Source organism: Canis lupus, chromosome 14 (genome assembly GCF_048164855.1).
Source record: "Canis lupus baileyi chromosome 14, mCanLup2.hap1, whole genome shotgun sequence".
NCBI classification, from domain to species: Eukaryota; Metazoa; Chordata; class Mammalia; order Carnivora; family Canidae; genus Canis; species Canis lupus.
In genome coordinates this window covers 60739582-60760256 of record NC_132851.1, presented here as the reverse complement: position 1 = coordinate 60760256, position 20675 = coordinate 60739582, and the positions used below count along the sequence as shown (strand labels likewise).

Here is a 20675-nt window from a genome sequence, read left to right as displayed (position 1 = left end):
TTATGGTTTGCCTCCTTATCTCTCTCTTTTTTCTTCCTTCCCCTATGTTCATCTATTTTGTTTCTTAAATTCCATATACAAGTGAAATCATATGGCATTTGTCCTTCTATGACTGACTTATTTCACCTAGCATCATACTCTCTAGCTCCATCCATGTCACTGTAAATGACAAGATTTCATTCTTTTTGATGGTTGAGTAATATTCCGTTGTATACATATGCCACGTATTCTTTATCTATTTATCAACCAATGGACATTTTGGCTCTTTCTATAATTTGGTTATTGTTGATAATGCTGCTATAAACATCAAGGTGTATGCGCCCTTCTGAATCAGTATTTTTGTATCCTTTGGGTAAATACCTAGTAGTGCATTGCTGGATTGTAGAGCTTCTACTTTTAACTTTTTGAGGAGCCTCCATACTGTTTTCCAGAGTGGCTGCGCTAGTTTGTATTCCCACCAACAGTGTGAGAGGGATCCCTTTTCTCTGCATCCTCTGTTGCAGAGAAACATCTGTTATTTCTTATGTTGTTAATTTTAGCCATTTTGATAGGTATGAGGTAATATCTCATCATGGTTTTGATTTGCATTTCCCTGATGATGAATGGTTTTGAGCATATTTTCATATGCCTGTCTCTTACCATTTGTATGTCTTCTTTGGAAAAACGTCTATCCGTGTCTTCTGCTCATTTCTTAATTGGATTATCTGGGATTTTTTGGTGTTGCATTTGGTGTTCTTTATAGATTTTGGATATAACTCTTCATCAGATATGTTATTTGCCAATATCTTCTCCCATTCTAAAAAAGGAATGCCTTTTAGTTTTGTTGAATGTTTTCTTCACTCTGCAGAGTTTTTATCTTGCTGAAGTCTCAATAGTTTGTATTTGCTTTTGTTTCCTTGCCTCCAGATATGTGTCTAGTAAGAAGTTGCTATAGTCCATGTCAAAGAGCTTGCTGCCTGTGTTGTCCTCTAGGATTTTGAGGTGTCCTGTCACATGTAGGTATTTCATCCATTTTTTTAAAAAAATATTTTATTTATTTATTCATGAGACACAGAGAGAGAGAGATAGAGACACAGGCAGAGGGAGAAGCAGGCTCCATGCAGGAAGCCCACCCGACATGGGACTCGATCCTGGGTCTTCAGGATCATGACTAGGGCTGAAGGTGGTGCTAAACCTCTTAGCCACCCGGGCTGCCCTCTTTAATCCATTTTAAAGATATTTTTGTGTATGGTGTAAAGAAGTGGTCCAGTTTCATTCTTCTGCATGTTGCTGTCCAGTTTTCCCAACACCATCTTGAAGAGACTGTCTTTTTTTGTTAAATATTCTTTCCTGCTTTGTCAAAGATAAGTTAACCATAAGAGTTGTGGGCCCATTTTTAGATGTTCTATTGATGTATATGTCTGTTTATCTGCCAGCAAAAAAAAAAAAAATTCAGTTCAAAGATTCAGACTTGGGATCCCTGGGTGGCGCAACGGTTTGGCGCCTGCCTTTGGCCCAGGGCGCGATCCTGGAGACCCGGGATCGAATCCCTCGTCGGGCTCCCGGTGCATGGAGCCTGCTTCTCCCTCTGCCTGTGTCTCTGCCTCTCTCTCTCTCTCTCTCTCTCTCTGCCTCTCATGAATAAATAAAATCTTAAAAAAAAAAAAAAGATTCAGACTTAAAACTTTAATGACTCAAGGTAAAATATTACTAAGCCAGAAAAACTAGGAGATATGACAGCTTGAATTATAAAAATTTGAAGATGTAATTATACACATAGTCATTTTCTTTTTTTTTAAAGATTTATTTATTTATTTATTTATTCATGAGAGACACAGAAACAGGCAGAGAGGAGAAGCAAGCTCCTTGCAGGGAGCCCGATGTGGGACTCGATCCCAGGACTCCAGGATCATGTCCTAAGCCAAAGGCAGATGCTCAACCACTGAGCCATCCAGGCATCCCACACATAGTCATTTTCTATCCCTTTATTCTCAATTCAGTAGACAGTAGGCAGCTGGAGAAGATATTTAAGCAAGAAAAAACATCATCAAAAAAGTACTTTCCAAATATCTCTGTTCAAGGGTGTTGGATAGATCACCAGGGAGAAAAAATGAAAACAAAGAGATCAGTTTAGACTCTATTATGATTGTTCAGTAAGGACATAGGCAGAACTTAGCACAAATCTTTGGGTTTAATTATTTGTGTATTTAATTATCAAAGACAGATGTGTACAACACAGAAACAATTTGAGATTTGGAATCATAGTCCTGAATTCAAATCCTTATCTTCATTTATGCCAAACTTACCTTGCCCACATTAATCTCAGTCTTAGTTAATTCACCATTAATGAGACTATTAATAACTAAATGGTAAATTACTAGACAAATTTGAGATAAAATTATCAATTGTCCAACACCATGATTGACAGAGAGGAGTTGTTGCAAAGTAGAAAACACACATATCTGCCTCCTTCAAGATGACATCTGGGGGACATCACTGAGTGAGTTATAATTTCAAGTTTATGAGTAATATTAAATACAATATTTTCACTGACTGCTTATTATTTATAAGGCACTGTGCTCAGTATTTAATTCATATTATTTTTTAATATAGTACAGAGCCATTATCCCTACTTTTCAGATGAAGAACTGAAGATTATCAAAAAGTTTTCTGCTATCCAAATATTAGGCAATCTGTTCCATGTTCTCTTAATACAGTAAGCAATAAAAAAATACAGTAGGCAACAATGTCTGAACTGTTATGAGTATTCCTAAAATTTTTGGAAGGAGAATGTGTTTATTAGAGACTCAATGTGAAAGAAGGAATAATTTCACAAATACTGAACTGAGATGAGTGAAATTGTGCTAATAGATGTATAAGCTTCAACTATAAAATGTGGACTTAGGCAAGCAAGGTAAAAGCTGTGTTCTGGGATCACAGTGTTGAGCTTTAGTTATGTTACAGTATCGCACCTAGTACAATACAGAATTTACATAGAAACCACTTGTACTTGTTGAGCTTCAACCTAAATAAGGCATGAAAGAAAAATGAGATCAATAGGCATGATGACCATGGTTCTTTTGAGGGGACTTAATACTCTCTTTGAAAAATGGTTAAAAAGTTGTTTTTCTCCATTCTCATCCTTGTACTCCTACTTGAGCCATTTCATTTTTCGAGGCAAGAAAGATAAGAATGCAGAAAAACACTACTGAAGTGAGAACCAAAATTAAATAACCATACTGAAAGGAAGAAAGACACTTGGCTTCAATTATACCTGGAAAAATTGTTGTCGTTGTTGTTTTTAAATAAAAATCAGCAAGCTAATGGCATTTTAATAATAGCAAAAACATTTACAGTATTTGTGGCACTTCTATGTATATAGTCTTATTCTATTTTCACAAGACACTTATGAAGTCGATGTTTTTAATGAAATAGATACTATTATACCTATTTTGCTGATTAAAAACAAACAAATTGAAGTACAGAAAAGTTAAGTATCTTGCCTAAAGTCACACATTTAGTAGGCATTACTGGAGGCTTAAAGGAAAAAAGCTCCAGAGGGCGCTTGCAAGCATTATATTATATCTCAATTCCAATCACCCAAAACAAACTTTATGCCTTTTAACCGACCGTAGAGAAGACCATAATGAAAGGTCATTGTTGGTGGTTTAATTCCACTATGCCCTATGTCCACAACTAAACACAGGAGAGAAAGGTCTAAGTCTATGGACATTGCTGAGTTTTACCAGTTCCTTTGTGCATTCAAAACTGCATTTAAAATGAATATCACATTTGTTTTCTGTTGCTGTTTCTCTCCATTAATATATGTACATCACTATATGCGCATCCTAAGAAAAATTGTTAACCTCAGTTAATCCATATCATCAAAGAGGTACTACTTATCATGGCATTACCAGAAATGAAAGCTTTTTGGCAAGAAATAGAACTGTTCCCAAACAGAAGATGTAATGTGTATCTGTGCTTCAGGTTGAATAGAAATACTTTAAGACATGTATAAGATATAAAAAGAATTTCCCTTCAGGGATGCTGCTGAGGACACTGGATTAGCACATAAATATTTATGTTGTACATAGAGGCGTATACATCATTTACCTTAAACTTGTTTATTTACATTTCTTTAGTACCAAGGATAATCAGATATTTAACTTCTCATTCTGATGGCATTAGCTATCTGATGGATTCACTTCATGCACTTTGAATGAATTGTACAGAGTTTCTTTGTAACATTTTAATGACATTAAGAACAAATACAAAGATATGTTCAATGAGGAAGTTATGTGAAAGTGATCAAAAAGATTGAATAATATTGGTCATACTCTGTTAAAGGATATTTATTAAAGGATATTTATATAATCCTCAAAAAATAACCTCTTTTGCTACTTAAACCCTTAGCCAACTCATTACCCTTCCCTTTGTGTTACTGAGTCAAACTAACCTTATTCAACATAAATTCTTGGCTCTATTTCTAATTTTGAGAGACATCACTTAATTTTAAATCAAAGCTAAAGCCTTCAATTCTGAATGAAAAAAGCATATTTATAAAGTTCTCAGGGATCTGTGTTTTCATCATTTATGTTCACCTATTATACAGTTCCTATATTTTTAATTCTTGCAAGATGTTTGGGAAATGCTTTCTCAATATGTCCCTAATTATCTTCCCTAGTCAGTAAGGAGATTTAATCCTTTCGTTTGGCCAACTGATGGAAGAAACTGGAAGTGTTCACCTAATTTTTTACTTGACAACAGGGAGTTAGGTTTGTTAATCAACAGAGCCTATAATGGTGCGAGGCATATAGTAAGTGCTCAATAAGAACCTACTGAATGAATTACATGTGACAGAAGGATCAGATTCATTTTATATGATCCCAAGGAAACATAACTAAGTGTAATAGATGTAAACTTTAGGAATGCCTTCCTAAAAACCATCGTCAGGTTACTTACAAAGGCAAAAGGAGCTTCCTCAAAGAAGTTAGGAAGGGAAAGTTTTACAAACAAGCTGGGCAACATTAGAGTATTGATGTGATAAAGAGGAGTTTAGCACTGATAAGTGATGTTAATAATGTTATATTTAACTATGAATTCTGAGAATCTATGTGTTCTGGGTAAAATCAAGAAAGGAGTCTTCATATCCTTACCACCATACATTACAAATGCATTTGTATCTGTAACCAGTTTCAGAGGAAGCAAGTCTCTTTATCAAGACTATCTTCTCTAGATCCCAGTTTTTCCTACCTCTTCTGATACCCTATCACAGAAAGAGAATAAATGGCTCATATCTATGTCTACCACCTGCCTGCTAATTCCTTACAGATTAAAGCCTGCTCAGGAGTTTCCTTCATTGAAAAGACTTTATAGACATGCCACTTGAAAAGGTGATGCTTGAGTGTATGGCAGGCAGGTAAAGGATATGGCAGGCAGGCAAGTAAAGGATAGAGAATTGAAAGTGAGAGAGGTTATTAGGGGCTATGTGACAGATTGGCTGCAGGGGGCTCCATCCTGGGGAATCTTCAGGGTTATGTTAAAGAGTTTTGTGTCAGTGTGAAATTTAGTAGTTAATTCTTGTGAATGTGTCTCAGCGAGGAGATTACATAGTGGTAGATTTCCATATACCCTCTCCTTTCCAGAACAGCTCTGTTTTAAATTAGTGTTATATAGTAGAGTTCCATGTAAGCATTAATTTGAGAAAGGGGTCTCAGCCCCTTCAAAATGTTTCTTTCCCCTGCTCAGGCCAAACATAGTGGAACCTCCTTAACTCTTTCACATTTTGCACCAATTCACTGTAAATTCTTTTTTTTTTTTTTTTTTCATCAGAAAGGCCTTGTCAGCAAGGCCTTTAAAATTCTGAATCCAATGATATATTCTGATCTTTTCACTTGCCAACATTCTAGTCAAAGCCACTATCATCTCCCACCTGAACTTCTGCAGTGGTCTGCTAACCAATTTCCCTGCTTTTACCCTTTATGCTACCTTCTCCCTCTACCCCAGTGTATTGTCCACAGAGCAATCCTTTTAAAAAGACCATTCCATATCACTGACTAAAACTCTGTAATGGTTTCCCTTCTCACTTAATAATATAAAGGAATCCTTATGGTGCCTTGCTTGGTTATGATCTGCTACATGACTCTCGCTGACCTCAGCTTCTCTCTTCTGCTTGCTCACTTCATACTGGTCACATTGACCTTCTCACTCTTCTGTCAACATACCAAACCTGCTCCCACTTCAGGACGCTCATACTTACTGTTCCTTTTGCTTATAGTACTTTTCTCAGACAGTTGCATGACTTAGTCTTTCACTTTGTTGTATCTGCTTGGTGTCATCTTTGCAGAGAGGTCTCCTCTGATTGCCTTAATCTACCCTACCTCCATGCATTCTCTATTCTCTTACCTGACAATTTACATTTATTCATAGTTTATGTGTTGTTCACTGTCTGTCTTCCTCACCAGGAGATGTGAGGACAGACAATATGTCTTCAGTCCTGCTATATCCTTACCACCTAAAATAGTGCCTGAAACAAGTAGATGCTCTATGAAGGTATGTTGACCGAATGAATGAAGTCAAAGTTGCCATATTAATAGTGTGCTTGGCAATTATAATAACCATAAAATCTTTTTCAGGCAGAAAATGTGTGATCATTCTCATGCAATTTTTGTAGTTATCTAGAAAATGAAAGATTTTGAGGAACCTGGTGTATTTTTGAAGGATACACAAAAAGTTACCCGTATTTGTAAGAATTAAATTAAATTACTAAATATTGTTGCTCATGTAGCTGCTTTCACAGAGGTGGAGCTACCATTGCTAATATGATAGTATGGGGGGAGGTTGCCTTTGGGTGCTTAGAAGATGGCAAACATAATTTTGAAGATAAGCTATAAAGGGGGATAGATCTTATGCTGTATCTAAAAATCATAGGTCTACAAAAATTTTTTAAAGGCAGTTTGGAAAGCCCATGAAATTCTTATCATCAATATCCTAGAATGTCCTATATGCTTTTATATTACATTGCATTATGTAATCGGATTTAATGGGATTAACATACCCGTCCCCCTGCAATTTATAGAACTATTATACATTACAGTATAGAAGCAGGGTGCTATCCAATTTCTGCCCACACTCTGCAACTTTGCCCTTCTCCATTTCCTGCCAAATCAGTCATGTCTAGTTGATAGGGAAGCTAATTTTGATGACTAACTCATATTCATAATTCTTCTAGTTTCCCACCACTTTGCTAGTTCTTTATGCTGCTGTAGTCACTTACTATGACTACATTTTTAATATATGCTCTCATGTGCTTTTTGAACAAAACCAAGGGCATTTCTTGCCAGAGTTCTTTTATTTATGTTCCTAGTCTTAAAAATTCTTATCAAAACAAATTTTGCCTTATGAAAACACATGTCATCACTAAAATGACTATATTGTTGATTGACTTAATTTTTAACTTAAATATAGTTGATATATGATGTTACAGTAATTTCTGGTGTACAGTATAGTGAATCAACTTCCCTGTACATCATGCTATCCTCACCATAAGTGTAGCTACCATCTATTACCATGCAACACTATTAGAATAGTATCATAGGCTATATTCCCAATGCAGTGTCTTTTATTCCAATGACTTATTCATATAACTGGAAGCCTGTATCTCCCACTCCCCTTCACTCATTTTGCCCAACCCACTTCCCCCTGCTAACCATCAATTCTCTATAAGTTCAATTCCTCTTAATGTTTTTCTATTTATTCATTTGTTCTGTTTTTTAGATTCCACATCTGAGTGAAATCATAAGGTATTTATCTTTCTCAGTCTGACTTATTTCATTTAGCATAATACCCTTTAGGTCCATCCATGTTATCACAAATAGCACAACCTTATTCTTTTTTATGGCTGCAAAATATTCCATTATACACACAGACACACACACACATATACACATCTTTCTTATCCACTAATGATAAGAGTTTAAAATCTAAAGTAGATAAAAAACTTATACAACTCAATACCAAAAAAACAAACAAACTCAACAACAAAACCCCCCCACAATTTGATTAAAAAATGGGCAAAGGATCTGAATAGACATTTTCCAAAGACATACGAATAGACGCATGAAAGATGTTCAACATCACTAAACACAGAAACACAAATCAAGAAACTACCATGAGATATCACATTATACCTGTCAGAATGGTGAAAATAAAAAAGACAAAAAATAAGTGTTGGAAAGGAAGTGTGAAAAAGGAACTCACATGCACCATTGGAAGAAATGTTAATTGATGCAGACACTGGGAAACAGTAGGGAGATTCCTCAAAAATTAAAAATAGAAATAACAATCCCACTACTGAGTATTCACCCAAAGAAAACAAAAACACACTAATCCAAAAATATATATGCACCCTTATGTTTATTGCAGTATTATTTACAATAGCCAAATTATGTACGCAACTCGTGTCCATCCACAAATGATTGTATCTTTTTTAATGCTGCAACAACACAACGAGCTCTTCTTTTTTTACCATCCAACATTTTGTCAATTTTTAAAAAAGATTTTATTTATTTATTCATGGGAGACACACAGAGAGAGATAGAGACATAGGTAGAGGGAGAAACAGTCTCCCCTAGGGAGCCTGATGTGGGATTTGATTCCAGGACCCCAGAATCACAACCTGAGCCAAAGGCATATGCTCAACCACTGAGCCACCCAGGCACCCCTTGTCAGTGTTTTGATTCATATTTTCTGGTATTGCCAAGTCTTCCCATAAAAAGAGATTTCCCAAAAAGAATTGCACTACCATTAGCTGAACTGAATTAGATTAAGCCATTAATATGGTTCTCCCAAATCTCTTTAACTCTTCTTACTTCTCATCCTCTATCCAAAATACATGAATCATTTTCTTTTGTTGATTTCATCAAATTTTTATGAGTGATAGTGAAAAATACTATTCATTGGTGAGTTTTCTTTGACTTCCAAGTAAATTCTGTCATCATATTCCTGTTTAAAAAGGTGCTTTTATGATAATGAAACATTGTTCTGCTTGCAAGCAAGGTGTAAAGAGGAACAGGATATATTTAACCACTATCAGGTGTTACAGAATGCTCTTGACCTTCAAGGGCCTGCTCAGTTGTCACATCTTCTAAGAAGTCTTTTCTGTATACATTTCTGTCCCTTTCCCGTTACATTATTCAATCCTTCATGTTTACTTATCATTGTACTTGGTATATCTATTATTTTTCTTATAACACTGTATTGATCTTACTATTTTATATATTTCAACTCTTCCATAAACCCCTTGGATACAAAGTGTATTTTTTTTAAGTTCTTGTATCTCCACTGCTGGGAATATATTAGGCACATAATAAACGTTTCTTAAATAGAATTGAATTAAGTATAACAAAAGAGCATATAACAATCCTGCTGACCAGATTATACATCATGTGGCTCTGGGTATGTTCCAAATTTAGTAGAAGCAGAGCCTTGTCTAGATATACTTGACATATATTATATATCAATAAGCTTATTGCCACATATGATAATGTGATAATGTAGTTTTGGGACCTTTAACCATGAACTTAAGAGTCACATAGTAAGACTATGAGAGAAAAAAAGTACTGAGAAAACGTCTAGTCTATGGAAGTTCAGAGAACATAGATAATAAGTGAGTTTACGAGGCATAAACTAAGCTTTGCCTCTGCATCAACAAATAAAATACTATATTTATATATACAGTATAAATAATAGAGAAATTTCATTTATATAATATCTGTTAGTTATTATTAAATGCCTACTATATATATATTAGCTCTGAGAAGCTGAGAATTGGTCTATCAATGTAACAGCAACAGCAACACCAATGCTAAACCAACAAATAATTATTCAGTAATAGCATAAATGCTTTCCAGTGACATAAATTTAGAAAATCAAGCACACACATAGGTACACACACACACATCAACTGTAATATGAAGTCTAGGAATGGGAAAAGCAATGTCAATGTATTTCAGTAATGAACTGGTTCAAATCCCAATTTCATAACTGAATTAACTAAAACAGATTAAAGTTTAAAAAGAGGCAGGGTACTGTTTCAAAACACATACTACAAAGTGTCTCAAATTATTGGCTTAACTCTATCAAGCAAAGTGACAGGAAGAAAATAAATCCTAATTATTAATTTAAAAATTAACCCTTTTGGGCAGCCCTGGTGGTACAGTGGTTTGGCACCCCCTGCAGCCCAGGGCATGATCCTGGAGACCCAGGATCGAGTCCCATGTCAGGCTCCCTGCATGGGGCCTGCTTCTCCCTCTGCCTGTGTCTCTGCCTCTCTCTCTCTCTTCTCTGTCGCTCATGAATAAATAAATGAAATCTTAAAAAAAATAAAAATAAAAAAATAAAAATTAACCCTTTTGCCATCGACTCTTTATTCCATCTAGATAATATCTAATAGCTATTTTTGGTGATTAAGCAAGTATAGAAGTTTTACTCTAGCTTGGGGAGATCTCTCATCATGTAAGTGTCCTCTTGTGACTGGTACAGTCCACTTGAGCCATATATGCTTACATATATTTCTTTCTTTTTTTTTTTTAGGAAAGATTTTATTTATTTATTCATGAGAGACAGAGAGAGAGAGGCAGACATAGGCAGAGTGAGAGTCAGGCTCCCGTAGGAGCCTGATGCGGGACTCGATCCCCAGACCCTGGGATCAGGCCCTGAGCCAAAGGCAGACACTCAACCGCTGAGCCACCCAGGTGTCCCTGCTTACATATATTTCAGTTTAACTCTTTAAAAGGATACAAATGAATTAACTTTTAGAATTCTGGAATAAGAATAATTTATGCACAAATGGGCTATCTTCATTTTTATGATTTATTTTTAATTCATTATTCCTTAATCTAGTCAAAAATACTATAATTTTTCCATATATCGTGATATCATGGTTTTTGAACAGCTTTGTTTCACTGATTCTCACATTAAGACCAATAATCTAAACTATGTATGGAGGCCGAAGTCTGAGGAAGTGGGAGATATCTTAATCATACAATAATCTCCCCATTCTGCCTAACAAAAAGGCACTCATGCCATTCAATGTGCAAATATATAATAAAAATGGCCTACTTCTTTCTGCATAATTCTACTTAAACTACATTAGTTAGAACCTCAATTAATTTGTTATAAAAGCCTCCATTTTAAGAAAAGTTCTGTAAAAGTGGAGAAAAGCAACTCCATTTCAATTGCTTAAATAAAGTTTATTTAACTTTACCTTAAAGTGTAAGACTGAACTCTCTGATAAATGTCATATGTGCAACAGTGAGCCATCTTGGATATAGTAATCATAGAGCTTATTACAACTCGTTTTGAGAGTTGGCATGCTTTCTCACCTGTTTATTTAGGTCTGATTACAGTGCTGATTACAGGCTCTCATCAAAGAGCCTGCTTCTAGAAGACATAACTCCAAGACTTAATTGTTCATCTACACAAGTGGGATGATGGAGGGGGGATGTATTAGAGGTTATGTTTGTTCTTTTCATCAGGGCATTTGTGAGTCTGTCTGCAGAGAAAGGTATAAGATTGAACTTTTTTATGTACATCTTATTGGCCAGGGATAATGTAGTTGGTCTGCTGTATCTACCTGAGTTAAATGGAAAGAATGAAATAGCTGGGCCCTGGGGCAGGGGAGTTCCTGGGGAGCCCTTTCACAGCCATTCTCAGTTTGCTACAAACTCATGGGTCTTGTGAAGGTGAGCCTCCCTGGTTTTCAAAGCTAGATGCTCTGGGATCTTGTCACTCCAGTTTTCAAAGTTGGGGTGCTCAATGTGGGACTCAAACCTTTGCTTCTAAAGGAGAAGCTCCAGGTTTTTAGTTCCTTCCCAATTGTAGGTCCCCCCTGCCAAGGGTAGGGTTTATGGTGAGATGATATCTCAGCTTCTCCTACCCACTTTGATGTGGTTTCCCTCTCGCTTTCTAATGTGCAGTACTCACTCAAGTAGTTTTCAGGTTTTTTCAGAGTACAGTGTTCCATATGTAGCTGTGAATTCTGTGTGTCAGTGAGAGAAGGTAGCTCAAAATCCTCCTGGATCATCCTTTTGAATTGGAACAACAGTTGGGTCTCAAAATTCTTTAGCTTTTGTATGCAAATGATTTTTCAGATCTAGGATCTAGAGGGTGTGCCTTTCATTCATCGTTCATTTATTCAAAAAGCAGAAACATTTATGTCAGGAATAAAAAAAAGTCTTCTTTACCATGATGCAATGTTATCATGACTTAGAGTGTGGCTATAACTCCCCAAATTTGACAGAATTTGATTCTTGTCATTTCTTGCATCTTTAAGGGCTCAGGTAAAAGCAGCCAAATTTTCCTTTTTAGGAAAAAAGGAAGAGAAAAAAAAATGCAGCAACCAAAATATCCACAAACTCAATCATCAAGAATACTTAATGCCATAGATTTGTATATGGAGACTTCGAATAGGGTGAGGAAGGAGGTATTGTATATGTAGATATTAATAAATCTTTGTTAATTCTGGGCTGTGTGGTGCCAACCTTAACAGTTGTTTTTATTATCTTGTTTAATGAATAAAGCTTATAACAAATATTGTTAGATAAAATTAAAAATATGAAAACTAATAAAAATATCTTACTTTGAAGATATTAAATGTTGAGAGGAATTTGGAAAATAAAGTAGATAAATACCAACTTTCAAGTTGGAGAAAGATAATTTCAATGGTTTAAGATATTTTAGTGGGGAAGTAGTACATGAGTAGAGACAGGTAAAAGTCAAGTGGAAATAGTCTTCTTGGGGACTATAATTCACAATTTGTGATTTCTTTGGGAGGTGCTAATAAAATGCAAAGAACCATGATCAGGTCTTCAAAAATAATATTGCTATTTTTAAAACAAATCATTAAGAAAACTTTTAAGGTCATTAAAAAAGAATTCATATTAAGATTTTTATTTTTAATCAAGTAGAACTGATAAGATTATTATATAACTCCATTGCTAGAAACTCCCTTATTAAAATATGTTATTTATAAATTATTATGAATGTTATTTATAAATTACCTTTTTAATAAGTGAGTCTGTGTTCCACCATCCAAATTTCAAATTGCCAATATGTCAGACAAAATGCTGTAGGAAGATATTCTCACTTGAATGTCAACATTGGTAAAACTTTAATCAAAATTTATATTGTGATTGGGGTATTGGGAAAGTGCATACAAATTAAAACCTTGTGTTCTTTTCAAGATCTAAGTATTCTATTGTTAGTTAGCATTATGAACTATTTTCTTAAAGGAACATAACAAATGGACATATAGTGAAACCATATGACTTTCTTATTGTCTTACTATTTATTCCTATTATCACAGACCAGTTGAATTTTCAGAAGCCGATTACCCACGGGTTGAATATCAAAGAAGACAGCAATTTTGGGATCCTATACGTCTAGCTCTTTTCACATTGGCAATTGTAGCAATCATAGGAATTGCAATTGGTATTGTTACTCATTTTGTTGTTGAGGGTAAGTATCCAGGTCACATTTCTATTGCCTAAGTCCTCTATGACTTAGTATCTTAAAATTCCCTCTTGTTTAAAAAATGCTATTTGCATGATAGTAAAATTTTAATTACTAATCTCTTATTGATGTTAAATTATTGTTTGCTCCAGTATTGAGTTCAGTGTTACATGTTTGCAGCCAGTGAGGTTTGCAATATGCATTATTACATGGATAGACACATCTAAAAGCAATATAGTTTTGGGGCACCTGAGTAGCTCAGTTGGCTAAGTGTCTGCCTTCAGTTCAGGTCATGATCCCAGAGTCCTGGGATCCAGCTCCCTGCTCAGTGGGGAGTCAGCTTCTTCCTTTTCTCTGCCCCTCCCCCCACTAGTGCTTTCTTTCAAACAAATAAATAAAAATCTTAAAAACGATATAATTTTATTTTTTTAAAAGATTTTATTTATTTACTCATGAGAGACATAGAGAGAGAGAAAGAGGCAGAGACACAGGCAGAGGGAGAAGCAGGCTCCATTCAGGGAGCCTGACCTGGGACTCGATCCCAGGTCTCCAGGATCATGCCCTGGGCTGAAGGCGGCGCTAAACCGCTGAGCCACCCGGCTGCCCGCGATATAATTTTTAAAATGAGAAAGAGTGGGGAATCCCTGGGTGGCTCAGCGGTTTAGCTCCTGCCTTTGGCCCAGGGCGTGATCCTGAGGTCCCGGGATCAAGTCTCACATCAGCTCCCTGCATGGAGCCTGCTTCTCCCTCTGCCTATGTCTCTGCCTCTCTCTCTCTCTCTTTCTATCATGAATAAATAAATATCTTTAAAAAAATGAGAAAGAGTGAACAGCTTAATTTTTAGAATAAAGACAAATCACATGTGCTGAGTTTCATATGCCTTTTTTCCCCCAAAACCAATATAAGGCAACTGCTTAAGCTATAGGCAATCAAATGATCTCTTTGCTTTGTTTCTGCATCTTCTCTATATAAATCTCTTCTCACTCCTGTTGATGGACGGCTCCTAATGACTTTAGGGTTGGTGCTACCCAACTGGAATCGCTATCTGCTCAAATAAACTTGAAAATTTGAATTTAAATGGCCCTCCGGGATCATAACCTGAACTGAAGGCAGGCGCTTAACCAACTGAACCACCCAGGCATCCCAACCCAAGTGATCTTCTAACATCAGCAAATAGTTGATCACTGTTAGGATCACCCAGAACAGGTTATTTAACATGATTAGGATAAGGATAGAACAGTGGAAGGCTTAGGATAGAAGTAGAAATAAAAAGTTCTCCAACTTCCCTGAAGAGGTGTGGCCAGGGAGGAAGAAAGTTGGAAAATGACTCCACAAAGCCTAAGATGGGGTTTCAGGGAATATGATTAAGGCTGCAAAACAATCAAGATTTTTTTTTTTTTTAAAGAAAAGACCATTATTATGATCTGTTTTCCTTGACAATGGCAGTTTTAGTCGTATGTACATTGCTGAGAATTGAGAGGTGAAAACAATAAATACTAATACTTATTGGTGACATGGAAAAAATTGATAACCTGCTCAATGTATCTTTATAATACAGCTTATCTAAGATGTATATATCATAATTCTTTGGGGGAAATTGACAATTTTTGCATGACTTTCAGCAATCCCTTTCAATATTTATTTTCCATATTGCACGTCCAATTTTGTATGAAAATTCTGATATGCATAAACACTTAAATAAGGTATTCTGAAAGTGTATTTGGAGGCCTGAATTTTCTATTTTAGCTGGATACAGTGACAAAGCTACAAAATATTTTTTAAATGTCCACAATTACTCTTGTACCAAGAAGAAATAAACTGCACTATAGTAAACCTATTTCCTGGGGTTGGAGAACAAGAAACTGATTATATTTAAGCATGAATCTTTTGTTTATGTTTACCTTTCAGATGATAAGTCATTCTATTACCTTGCCTCTTTTGAAGTCACAAATATAAAATATAAAGAAAATTATGGAATAAAAAGCTCAAGAGAGTTTATAGAAAGGAGTCATCAGATTGAGAGAATGGTAAGTCCAACAGAAATTTTTAAAGTTTATGAATGTGTTTTTCTGTTTCACTTTCAGTGTGGTTGCTATAAGAACTTAGCCTCTCCATGCCTAAATGTCTTCTGTAAAATGTGGTTAATGTCTAGGCCATATGGTTGTGAAGATTAAATAACTTAATATATGTAAAATACTTAGAATAATTTTATATACCATTAAACATACGTTGATTAGAGTAGGCTACTAATTAGCAACTAAGAAAACTGTTGGTTGAAACAGATGTTTGTCCTATTTTTAATTCTTGATTTTCTGTCCTGGTTCATTTTCCTTAAATTTTTTATATTTTATTTTATTTTATTTATCTTATATTTCTATTTTATTTTATTTTATTTATTTTATTTTATTTTATTATTTTTTATTTTATGAGAGACACAGGGAGAGAGGCAGAGACATAGCCTCTATGGAAGGGAGAAGTAGGCTTCCTGAGGAGAGCCCGTTGCAGGACTCGATCCGGGACCCCGGGATCACGCCCTGAGCGGAAGGCAGATGCTCAACCACTGAGCCATCCAGGTGTCCCTCCATAAACTTTTTAAACACAAGAATATATCAATGCCATGTTTGCCTTATCATTTTGTTTATTATGTTTTTAAAAGCATCACAAGACGTGCATCTATCTATCATCTCTCTCTCTCTCTCTCTCTCTCTCTCTCTCTATATATATATATATATATATATATATTTTTTTTTTTTTTTTTTTGAGAGAGGGAGAGATTGGGGCAGGGAAGGGCAGAGGGAGAGGGAGTCTTTTTTTATACTAAATTTATTTTTTACTGGTGTTCAATTTGTCAACATACAGAATAACACCCAGTGCTCATCCCGTCAAGTGCCCACCTTAGTGCCCACCACCCAGTCACCCCTACCCCCCGCCCACCTCCCCTTCCACCACCCCTAGTTTGTTTCCCAGAGTTAGGAGTCTTTCATGTTCTGTCTCCCTTTCTGATATTTCCCACTTATTTTTCCTCCTTTCCCCTTTATTCCCTTTCACATTATTTATATCCCCCGAATGAATGAGACCATATAATGTTTGTCCTTCTCCAATTGACTTACTTCATTCAGCATAATCCCCTCCAGTTCCATCCACGTTGAAGCAAATGGTGGGTATTTGTCGTTTCTAATGGCTGAGGAATATTCCAGTGTATACATAGACCACAGCTTCTTTATCCATTCTTCTTTTGATGGACACCGAGGCTCCTTCCACAGTTTGGCTATTGTGGCCATTGCTGCTAGAAACATCGGGGTGCAGGTGTCCCGGCGTTTCACTGCATCTGTATCTTTGGGGTAAATCCCCAGCAGTGCAATTGCTGGGTCGTAGGGCAGGTCTATTAACTCTTTGAGGAACCTCCACACAGTTTTCCAGAGTGACTGCACCAGTTCACATTCCCACCAACAGTGCAAGAGGGTTCCCTTTTCTCCGCATCCGGGAGAGGGAGTCTTAAAAAGGCTCCATGCCCAGTGAGGAGCTCAGTGCAGGACTGGATCTCACGATCCTGAGACCATGACCTGAGCCAAAATCAAGAGTCAGACACAACCAAATGAGCCACCTAGGTGCCTGTGTCTATGATTTTTGATATCAATCTCAAATCTAGTTACGCCTCTCATAGTTTGTCTTGAAAACTATGCATTTTCAAGGCATTTCTAATTTTCAAAGTATATGAGACAAGCTAAATCTTTACCTATCATAGCAGAAAGTCAAAAAGAATAGTTTTCCATTTTTTGTTCCATGAAAAGCATGTCCGTGAAGACCATAGATTTGTTTAGCAAAACCCAGCATATTAGCCTAGACTGTACTCCTTAAAGCTTATTAGAGTTACTTGGAACAACGAAGTTATAGCTCTATAGAAAGAAGACTGAATTAGTATGATTATTTATGATTAACCAAAGATCCAATCTCAATTAAAAGATGACTTTAGCACTTCAACTCTTCACTCATTGTACTTTCCTTTCTCTGAATTATTAGTAATGTAAAAAAGTATTTGTATTTTATTTATCTTTATATAGGTTGATTCTAAATACTGAAAAACAGTGAATAGTATTTTCATTTCCATAGCTATTTAAATAGTGTTTGTTGAGACGTCTGGGTGGCTCAGTGGTTTAATGTCTGCCTTTGGCTCGGGGTGTGATCCTGGGGTCCTGGGATAGAGTCCTGCATTGGGCTCCCCACAGGGAGCTTCCTTCTCCCTCTGCCTATGTCTCTGCTTCTCTCTGTGTGTCACTCATGAATAAATAAAATCTTTAAAAATATAGTGTTTGTCATTTAACAAAATAGTGTTTTTTACAATTGCGTTGCCGCATAAGAATGTTCCCAAAAGCAATTCTGAGTAGAACTCACTCATTTATTTTAAGTCCTCCCCCATTTTACTATATCCTCAGATATGTTCAAAGTCTATTTCTTTAATTCTTCTTTCTCAAAACTTTATGCATTCTGCTTCAATTTGAACTGGTTGCCTTCTAGGTCCACTTCAGAGAGGTAACCTGGGTCCAAACAGGATTGCTCTAGTTTGTGAGAGCCATTGCTTCTTGCATCCCATATTTTCCTTGATATGGTGGGTTAAGTCCTCAAGCACCTTCCTTAAGAAAAAAGTGCATGGGAGGTAACATTTCTGAATTATTTTATGTTGAAAAATTCTTTATTCTTTAGCCCACTAGAGTGACAGTTTGAATATAAACCTTTAAGTTGAAAATCACTTCCCCTCAGACCATCTGAGGCCTTGTTCTATTTTTATTACTTGATCACTACCCTTACAAGAAATTGTGTTTCTCTTTTTTTTTGAGAAGCTTTTGTACTTTACTTTTTGCTGAAATTTCATAATGATGTGTCTCAGTATTTGATTTTTTTTCTTTCATTCATTTTTGTTGGAATATCATACATTAGAAAGTGTGTAAAACATTTTAAAGAACTATTAAAAATAAATATCCAAGAACCCAACCAAATTTCAGAAATAGAACTTTACTAGTACCTCTGAATCCTCTATATGTCCTTCCCCCTCTCTTCTTCGTAGTTAAAAATTTTTTTGAATTTGGATTTAATCATTCTGTGATTTTATTACCTATTTATGCATACTCAAATAGCATATTATGTGATTTTACCTCTTTTGAACTTTATGTAAATATAATCATATTGTATCTCTCTGTGACTTCATTCTTTCACTCACCATTATGTTTTTGAGATTTCCCCATTTTGATGCACGTAGATGTAGCTCATTTGTTTTCACTTCGGTGTAGAATGCCCTAGAAAGAATATACTACTATTTATTAATTCATTCTATGGTTGACAAATATTTCAGCTAATTTCACTTTTATAATTATGAACATGCGGCTAATTAACCTGCTTACAGATTAGTCCATGCACTCCCAGTGCATGTGCAAGAGCCTTCATAGGTCATAAACCAAGCAGATCGTTTGCTGGGTCATAGGTTATGCTCAGACTCAACTGTTATGTATATATAATAGTAACTCATTGTGAATTTAATTTACATTTTCCTGATTATTAATATGGTTCATCAGCAGTTATTAACCATTTGTATTTTGTCCTTTATAAATACCTACTCATGATTTTTTGCCCATTTCTTTTTTCTATCTTTTGTGTGTGTGCATTTTTTTTTTTTACTTAATGTACAGTGTAATATGCCCAGTTCCTATTGTATTTTATCTTTTAATTTATTCTTAGAAACATTTTTGGGGGAAAAAAGGAAACTGGGGGAGAAATTAATCCCTCATTTTGGGAAATGAATCTTTTTCCATTTTGTGGCTTGCCTTTTCATTTTCTTAATATTTTAATGAACAGTGTTCTGAATTTTAATATAGTTAAGTACATCATTCTTTTCCTTTATTATTAGTGTCCTTTGTGTTTGTATAAGAAATCCTTTCTGATCTTGATGTCACTGTCTTAAAAAAAATGGGTTTTCCTTTTTTGCATTTAAGCCTTCTTTATTCTACATGGAATTGATATTTGCATATGTGTTTGATTTAGGGATTTTAATTTCATTTTTCCCCTCTATATGAATAAACATTTCTCTTAGCACCACTGACTGAGCAGTCAGCCTTTCTGTGGTTGATCTGCCATGCCGTCTCTGCCACAAGTCAAGTTTCCATATGTGAATTGGGATGTTGCTGTGCTCTCTAATCAGTTCCATTGATCAGCTTGTTTTGCATTTTGTCAATACCACAATGTTTTAACCTCTATAGTTTGACAATAAGTGTCGATGCCTGTTACATTAGTTTCCTAGTGTTGCTGTACCAAATTACCATAAACTAGTGGCTTAAAACAATAGGAATTCATTTTCTCAGTTATGGAAGCCAGAAATATGAAATCAAGGTATAGACATGTCTGGTTTCCTTGGAAAGCACTAGGGAAGAATCTTTCTTTGCCTCTTTCTGCTTCTGGTAGCTTCAGTCATTCTCTGACATGTAGTTAGATAGCTGCAATCTCTGTCTGCATCTTGACCTTTTCCTCTGTGTTTCTCCAGTCCAATAAAGGCATTGGATTATTAGATTAGAGTCACTAGATTCAAGATGTTCCTGGATATCACATTGGTCTTATCTTGAGATCCTTAGCATAGGATCTGCAAAGATCTGCCAAATAAGGTCATATTCACATGTTCCCAGACTTAGATGTATCTTTTAAGGGGGCCACCATTCAACCAGTACACTTGAATTTATTACCATCTTCTCTAAGTATGACTTGGTTATTCTTGACCCTTTTCTTTTCTATATCAGGTAATACACACACATACATACGATACACACCTTCATATTAGGATTTTTATTTAACTTGCTTCAAATCTAGAGGTCTAGAAAAGTAATTGACATCTTCATTTATTTATACATATTTACCATAAGTTTTATAAAGCTTTAAAATGTTTTCCTTAAAGGTCTTATTCATCTTTGGCTAGATTTAATATTAGAGGCCCTTTTTTGTCATTGTTATTTGGTATCATTTTAAAGAACATTTTCTTACTGGTTTTTACTGGTGTATAGAAATATGACTGGCTTTCATAATCTCTTTTCATGCCCTCTTCTCTTTTGTAATTGGTATTTCTGAGTGCTGAGTGTCTCCTGAAGTTTTTAGAGAAGATAGGCTTTCTTCTTGGCTGTGTTTCTGTGATTCATATCAGAGGCAGT

At 35.5% G+C, this 20675-nt stretch overlaps 1 protein-coding gene and 1 long non-coding RNA gene across 3 annotated transcripts in view; one reads left to right on the top strand and one right to left on the bottom strand.

Annotated features, from left to right (window-relative positions):
* Positions 1-20675, top strand: part of LOC140604155 (transmembrane protease serine 11F) — a 93789-nt gene that overhangs the window by 37309 nt on the left and 35805 nt on the right. The window contains exons 3-4 of the mRNA XM_072775241.1: positions 13346-13497; positions 15400-15518. Coding sequence (XP_072631342.1) covers positions 13346-13497; positions 15400-15518 — 271 coding nt within the window. The remainder of the gene's footprint in view (positions 1-13345; positions 13498-15399; positions 15519-20675) is intronic.
* LOC140604156 (uncharacterized) overlaps positions 1-20675 on the bottom strand; it is a 78079-nt gene that overhangs the window by 26602 nt on the left and 30802 nt on the right. Inside the window, exons 2-3 of one of the 2 annotated variants that reach the window (XR_012007182.1) lie at positions 18707-18782; positions 16460-18122 (exon numbers count right to left, since the gene is read on the bottom strand). This is a non-coding gene — a long non-coding RNA (uncharacterized lncRNA). Of the gene's footprint in view, positions 1-16459; positions 18123-18706; positions 18783-20675 lie in introns of those variants that run through there. The other variant, XR_012007183.1, reaches the window with a different exon arrangement.